Source organism: Penaeus japonicus, unplaced genomic scaffold (assembly GCF_977035675.1).
Source record: "Penaeus japonicus unplaced genomic scaffold, GWHDUDI00000001_assembly GWHDUDI00000004, whole genome shotgun sequence".
NCBI lineage: Eukaryota > Metazoa > Arthropoda > Malacostraca > Decapoda > Penaeidae > Penaeus > Penaeus japonicus.
Genome location: NW_028234406.1, coordinates 20,819,765 through 20,827,264, shown reverse-complemented (window position 1 = coordinate 20,827,264; position 7,500 = coordinate 20,819,765). Strand labels below are relative to the sequence as shown.

General features: G+C 34.1%; 1 protein-coding gene across 1 annotated transcript in view; it reads right to left on the bottom strand.

The window, feature by feature from the left end:
• The window catches only part of LOC122248259 (glutamate receptor ionotropic, kainate 5), a 26,136-nt gene that overhangs the window by 8,262 nt on the left and 10,374 nt on the right, over positions 1 to 7,500 (bottom strand). The window contains exons 2-6 of the mRNA XM_043008155.2: positions 5,403 to 5,572; positions 4,212 to 4,361; positions 2,309 to 2,467; positions 1,031 to 1,125; positions 462 to 644 (exon numbers count right to left, since the gene is read on the bottom strand). Of these exons, the coding sequence (XP_042864089.2) occupies positions 462 to 644; positions 1,031 to 1,125; positions 2,309 to 2,467; positions 4,212 to 4,361; positions 5,403 to 5,572 (757 nt within the window). The remainder of the gene's footprint in view (positions 1 to 461; positions 645 to 1,030; positions 1,126 to 2,308; positions 2,468 to 4,211; positions 4,362 to 5,402; positions 5,573 to 7,500) is intronic.

Here is a 7,500-nt window from a genome sequence, read left to right as displayed (position 1 = left end):
CCCGTAGATGAAAGATAACGGAATGAGGGCCTTGCATAAACGATAACACCCGAAGGTAAAATAACACTATGATGAACCTCTATCGACATCAGGTGGCGTGTTGGGCTTAAAAGATTAATTTCAGGTTAGAGGAAATATATTTTGTATATGTTGCATGTATTTTGTATGTATATATATATATATATATATATATATATATATATATATGTATGTATATATTTTACGTTCACACATATATATTATATATATACATATGTGTATGTGTGTATGTCTGTGTGTATGTATGTATGTATGTATGTATGTATGTATGTATGTGTGTGTGTGTGTGCGTGTGTTATGCACATAAATAATAACACGTTTCCCTAATACACCTAGAAGAAGACAACCCGCACGACATGATAAGTAAACACTTAAAAAAAGAAAACAGAACGAACAAAAATAGCTCGAGACCACCTCCTAACCTCACAATATATATAGGCTGCGTGTAGGTGATGACGTCATTCCGCTCTTTGGTGACGGAGAGCTCGGACACGGTGAGGTCCGCGCGCCGGTTCTGGAGCTCGCCGACCATGCCCGTCCAGTCGTTTGTAGTTCCTTTGATCACTTTTCCGTAGGCGTAACCTTCGAGTTTCTTGTAGGTTAGGCTGAGGCGAGAGAGAGAGAGAAAAAAGGCTTTGAGGATTGGCTTGATTGTGTGCGTGAAAGGGGTGAGGTAGGGAGTGGGCGGGAGGGGTAGGAGGTTGATGGGTGGGGAGGGGGGAAGGGGTCGATTAAATTCTGTCGGTTATTCCTCATTGAAGGTGGTTGGAAGTGTTCGATAATTGATTGTTTTTCTCTTCCTTATTTCTTTCCCCTCTCTTCTCTCTCCCTCTCTCGATGTCTTTCTCTCTCCGTCTCTCTCTCTCTCTCTCTCTCTCTCTCTCTCTCTCTCTCTCTCTCTCTCTCTCTCTCTCTCTCTCTCTCTCCGTCTCTCTCTCTCTCTCTCTCTCTCTCCATTTATCTCTCCCTCCCTCAAGTTAATCCGACTTACGTAAAATTATGCGTCTTCATGAGCGTGGATACAATGTCGCCCACGAAGCCAGACACTTTCCCGTTTTCTAAATACGTCGTGAAGAAATCGAACACCTAAGAAAAAGATAATGATAATAATGATGAAAGTAACTACAATGATTACAATGATAATGATGATGAAAATGATAATTATTATGTCGACAGTGATGATGTTGATAACAATGATGATAACATTAATGAAAGTAATGATAATCATCAACATTGATAATCATAATGTTGATATCGGTAATTACAATGATAACAATAAGGTTGATAATAATGATAATGGTGATAATGATAATTATCAGTATGATAATGATAATGATTATAACAATGAGGATGATAATAACAGTACCAATGATAATGATGATAATAGTGCTAGTAATAACATCAATGCCATGCACGTAGGGAACAAAACAAGCACTTGAATATGAGTAGAAAAGTGAAGCAGATGTTGAACATACTACTGTGCTTGATTGAAGCCTTTGGTGAATTCGCTAGGTTTCGTTTGTATAATCTTTCATTCAGGAAAATTAATTTGCACATTATGCACAACTTCTCTTCCTGCCCTCTGTGTGTGTGTCTATCCTCTCTCTTTTCTCTTCTCTTTTCTCTCTCTTCTCTTCTCTCTCCCCTCTCCCTCTCCCTCCCCTCTTCCCTCTCCCTCCCTCCCCTCTCTCTCACTCTCCCTCTCTACTAATTCTTTCCCAATATATGTAAAATGATGGTGACATGAATTCCATCAAACATACTACCTCAAAGGAATAATAATAACACTGAGTATAACAAGTGCAGTATCCAAAGTTCAACTAACTTCAAGAGTGAAATGTAAACAAAATAAACTGGATCAATATGTTGACACTTTGCCTCTAAAAGAAAAGCGCATGAAAGAGAGAGAGGGAGACAACTAGCGTAAATCTTACTTTGACTGAAAATTGCCAAATCAAAAATTCAGAGCCGGCATTGCAAGCTAGTTTTGTAAATAGAGTCGTTATAATCACGGGTAACATAAGCTGTAAGAAATATCTTCGGTGACAAAAAAGCGAGTTTGAAATCCGCGTTGGCACCCTACCATATTGCATAATTACATAACCTGGTCCACCTGTTTGTGTCATACCCATTGATACTTCGAAGTCTTCTTCGATATTTTTACAAAAATCTCAGAACAAATGCAGTAAGTCGTTCAACCTTACTCTTCCAGAAATTACTTCCCCACATGAAACTACCTGAACCAACCATTACCTAATGACTACCTTACCTCCACTCCGACGCCTTGCATAGGATAGCCATGGAAATCTCGTCTCTTGTCCAAGTTGTCGTAGAGACGACTCGTTGTGAGGCCATTATCCAAGTCCCAATATTCAGCCGAGTCCAGAATCACACCGCCTCTCGGCCCGACGCGGTACACGCCGTGGATCTGCGGACCGAAGGGCTTCTTAGCCTGTCGTCTGGTGGTTGGGCTTTAGAGGCTGTGATTTTCCCATGACTTGCCAACTCTTGTGTATTGGTAACTTGATATACATTGTTTTTCAGCTCATATATATATATATATATATATATATATATATATATATATATATATATATATATATATATATATATATATATATATATATATATATATATATATATATATATTCATGTATATATATAATTATATATAGAGAATATATACATATATGTATATATACATATTATATATATATATATATATATATATATATATATATATATATAATATACCATTTTTTAGTCGACATATAAAGTACCGTCAAAATAACTGTCAGAACAATAATTTTATAATGCAACAATGAAAGGTCATATGAAGGCGTTTAAAATGAGCAAATATCTTAATGATAGGGCGGAACTAGGAAATGGCACATGGCACAATGGCGATCCCATTATGCATACACTAGCCCCCAAAAGTAGAGCGAATATTTATGCCGTAATATCTGAAACAATATACTATGCTCTTTGACACGTGTGAGGTACATTCATTAGAAAATGCCAGGGGCTAGAGTGGGTTTTAACATGAAACAACTTTTCTAAGTAATAATAATAACTCATGCAGTCAACAACATGGAAAAACGTTCGCTTTTCCTGTTTAGTATTTCCAGATTGTTCTAGAGTACTTTTCTTGAAGACGTGGACATAGCTGTATATACACTACGAAAGCCTTGTCAAATTATACACTGCGAAAGTCTTATCAAATTATACACTGCGAAAGTCTTATCAAATTATACACTGCGAAAGCCTTATCAAATTATACACTGCGAAAGCCTTATCAAATTATACACTGCGAAAGTCTTATCAAATCATACACTGCGAAAGTCTTATCAAATTATACACTGCGAAAGTCTTATCAAATTACCTATAATTGCATTGTTTACAAAATTAGTGTGTGAATGAAGTACACTTCCTGAGCACACTGACCTTGGGATGTTGTAGTCTGTGTCATTACGTTAAGCGTAATTTCATTATGGAAGAATTGCAAAATATTTTTATAGTATTTATGATTATTTGTTGATTTTATTTATTTCCTTTCCCCTACATTTTAAAATGGTTTTACGACGATCGAAACAAATGAGATGTAGCCATCCTCTACAAGTGCTATTAAACACGTTCTTATAATAAAGGTCATAGTTTAAACAATCAGTCAGGTAGAAATGCAAGAATATTTTTCTTCCGAGGTCAGTGAAGACCCGCTTAATGGCCTCGCGTGACTGTAATTCATACGTGATTCATAGATATAAATTCTTTTGCATGTAAATCGCTTATTGCCTGCTTAAATCGAGATGGTGATAACATTGATGATCATGATAAGAAAGAGAATAATGTTAATGGTAATAATAGTAATAATGATAACACCAACAGCAAAATCGCATGGAGGTTAGTATTAAACGTGAGAGAAGGAGTGTGATAAAGAATGATTATGATAATATTAATAATATTTATTATAATGATCATCATAGCGGGCCTGATCCTGAAAATAGTGACTGATAATAATAATAATAATAATAATAATAACAAAAATATGGCAATCAAATAACAATGAAAATTATAATGATAATGACAATAATAATAACAAAAATAAGTAAGTAACAACAATCACAAAAAAAAAAATGAAACCGACCAAGAGCAGCATGGATGACCTCACTCACCTTCGCCCGGCAGTCAGCATAGACGAAGACGAAGAGGTTGGAGTCCAAGAAGAGGCTGAGGGTTTCCGCGTGGAGCAGGACCTCCGCGAGAGCCTCTTCGCCCGCGAGGATTAGCCACTGGATGCTGCTCATCGCGCCGTTTGCGCTCGCCTTCCAGCAGCCATGGGAGGAAGGGTGGTATTTATGGTGGTTAGGGATGGTGGCTGTGTGGCTATGGTGTGGGAATTGATAATGGAACTGATGGTGATTATAGTGGTGATTTAATCCTGTGTATTGTCATATATCTATTGTGCCGATGGAGATATGAAAGCCACTAGAAACGACAGGACTAACTATACTAGATAAGTAGACGGGGTATTTAGAAATAGATTATAAATACACGTGATTTCAGTGATATATAAGGGAAAGGATTGTGTTTAGGCTTGTTAAAACGTCTGCAGTTTTAAATCGGTGAATTAATCAGTGAAAACTTATTCTGTCTAAGGATCATGTTTTTTGTCTTGCAAGAACCTCTACAGTTTTGATTCTCCTGTGATATAAAAGAAGTTATGCATCAGTGAAAACCTCTCTCAATGATCAGTTAATATATAGGTACTTAGATATTACTCTGTATTACATGACGAATCCCTTTCTATCTAATAAACATTAAGGCGCTAGGTAATGCAAACAAATTATGTCAAAGTGCAAGTACAATGCTACAGTTTATGCCAATGCTTCGTCCTCGTGTGCACAATCGATTGTAATAACATACACTAAGCAGCCATTTAGGCAGGAACTGATATATAATGGATAACACGAAGAAATGACGAGGAACCTTTAAATGGTGAGAGGAACTTATCAATGGATTTGTGAGTGTAAAGTGTATATCAAATAAGCTCTGTGCAGACCTAGGCCCATGATAATCATAAAAAACAACCATGATCACAATATCAATGATAATAGTAACAATAACAAAAACAACAATGAGCATAGTAAAATTAGGAATTCGATCATAATAACAATGATAATACAAATAACGATAACAACAACAAAACAAATAACCACTACAGATGAAAAAAAAATATATATATATATATAAATATATATATATATATATATATATATATATATATATATATATACATACATACACAAAACAGAACCAAAAAGACAGAACACAACAACCTGGCTAACCACCTCCCGTTCTCTCACCTGATCGAGAACCATTTTGCTGCTGTTGTTATAAACCATAACAATCCGTTCATCTCGCAGGTTGCTCTTAGAAGCAGATAAGGCGTAGTTAATTGTCTTCATCCATAAGCCAGACTCCCAAAGCCGGTGGGGTAAGCCGCGTCCAAATATGCATTCGAGGCTAAAGGCAGCTGGAAAGGAAGGGGTGAAGCGTGGGTTAGATTTTGAACATGGTTGGGGCGAAAAGGAAGGATTTTGTATGTTATGTGAATTGGTTTCGTTTTTGGGGCGAAAAGGAGTGATTTTGAATGTTATGTGAGTTAGTTTCGTTTTTTGCTATTCTTTTTATTTATATATCATTATTTTTTATCTTTTTTTTCGTATGTGTGTGTGTGTGTGTGTGTGTTTATGTATGTAGCCATTATCACTAGTATTACCTTCATATCCATTGTTACTACATTAGTGTCATTTATCATTGTTATCATGAACATTATTGTTATTATTATTATTTTCATAACCATTACCATTATCATTTTTATTATTATTATTATTCCTATTACTACTACTACGACTACTACTACTATTATCATTGTCATCATTATCATCAGCATTGTCAATATAATAATTATTGGCATAATCATCATTATTACTATAATTGTTATCATTACGATCACTCTTGTCATTGCTATTATTGTCAACATTATTGTTTTCATCATTATCATGCCTACAGTCATGATTATCCTTACCATCATCATAACTTTTATTATCATCATCATTGTTATCATCATCATTACAGATTTTCATTTTTATCAATATTGTTATTTTCGGTAGCATTTTCATTTTTATCGTCATTATCATTATTATTGCTGTTGTTATTGTTATTACCATTCTCATTATCATTATTATTGCCACGGTCATTATCATTAGCATCATTATCAATATGATAATTATTATTAGGATTATTATCCTAATTATCATCATTATCTCTATTACTGTCATCGATATTCCTAACTGTTATCATTAAAATTATTATCACTATCATTAATATTATTAGCAGTACTATCATCATCGTTAATACTAGTAGTATTAGCTGTAATATTATCGTCCTTTTCTATCACTATTATTGCTTTTATTATCATAATCTATTATTACCATCATTATCATCATTAGTAGTAGTAGTAGTATTGAGAGTCATCAGTGTTGTCATTTTTGTTAATATTATCATTGTCATTACTGCCATGGTTATTGTTCTTATAGTCATCATTGTTTTGACCATCATCATAATCATCATTAATATTATCAAAAACATTATCATTATCAATATCACCAAAGTGGTTTTACTATCCTTAATGCATGGCGGGAAGAAGGTCATTCTGAATCAAAGTACAATATAACTCCTATAAAGATTCCTAAGTTTTCCTGAAATGTATTTATTTTCAAAACATGTTTGCGCAGCTTGCATGCATGTCAACAGGTCAATCAGCTGTTAACTCTGTCGACAAAACATATTGATCATCTTAATACATAAAAGAACCGTCAATAAGATTCACTTTGAGCTTAAGAAACTATGTATAAACATTTCTTTGTCAGATGAAAGACGTTGTATTTTTACATGTCATATTTCAATAACCTTCATTCACACGAAGACAAAGCGTATCCTTTAATGAACGGTAAGTTCTCGTAGTTTATAGTTCAACGCGTCCATTTTTATTTTTTTTTTATTGGTGTGGGTAACACGATGTATTTTCAGTCCACTTGTTTATTTTCTTAACGTGTAGGATATGTGCGTTTATATAATGTAGGGCTAAGAATAGTGTGTGTTTTTTATGTCTACGTAGGCTAACTTTTATTTTGATTAATGCTTGAACCTTAATCAAGATATTAGATTACAAAGCTTTGTGGAAGAGAACGGAAGCAGATCGTACGGAAAGCACATCAGTAGTCGATATAAATCTACAACTTAGCAGATTAAGTCGCCACATTTAGAACATATATATATATAAATATATATATATATATATATATATATACATATATATATTATATGTATATGTATATTATGTATATACATATATATATACATATATATATATTATGTATATAGATATATGTAGATATA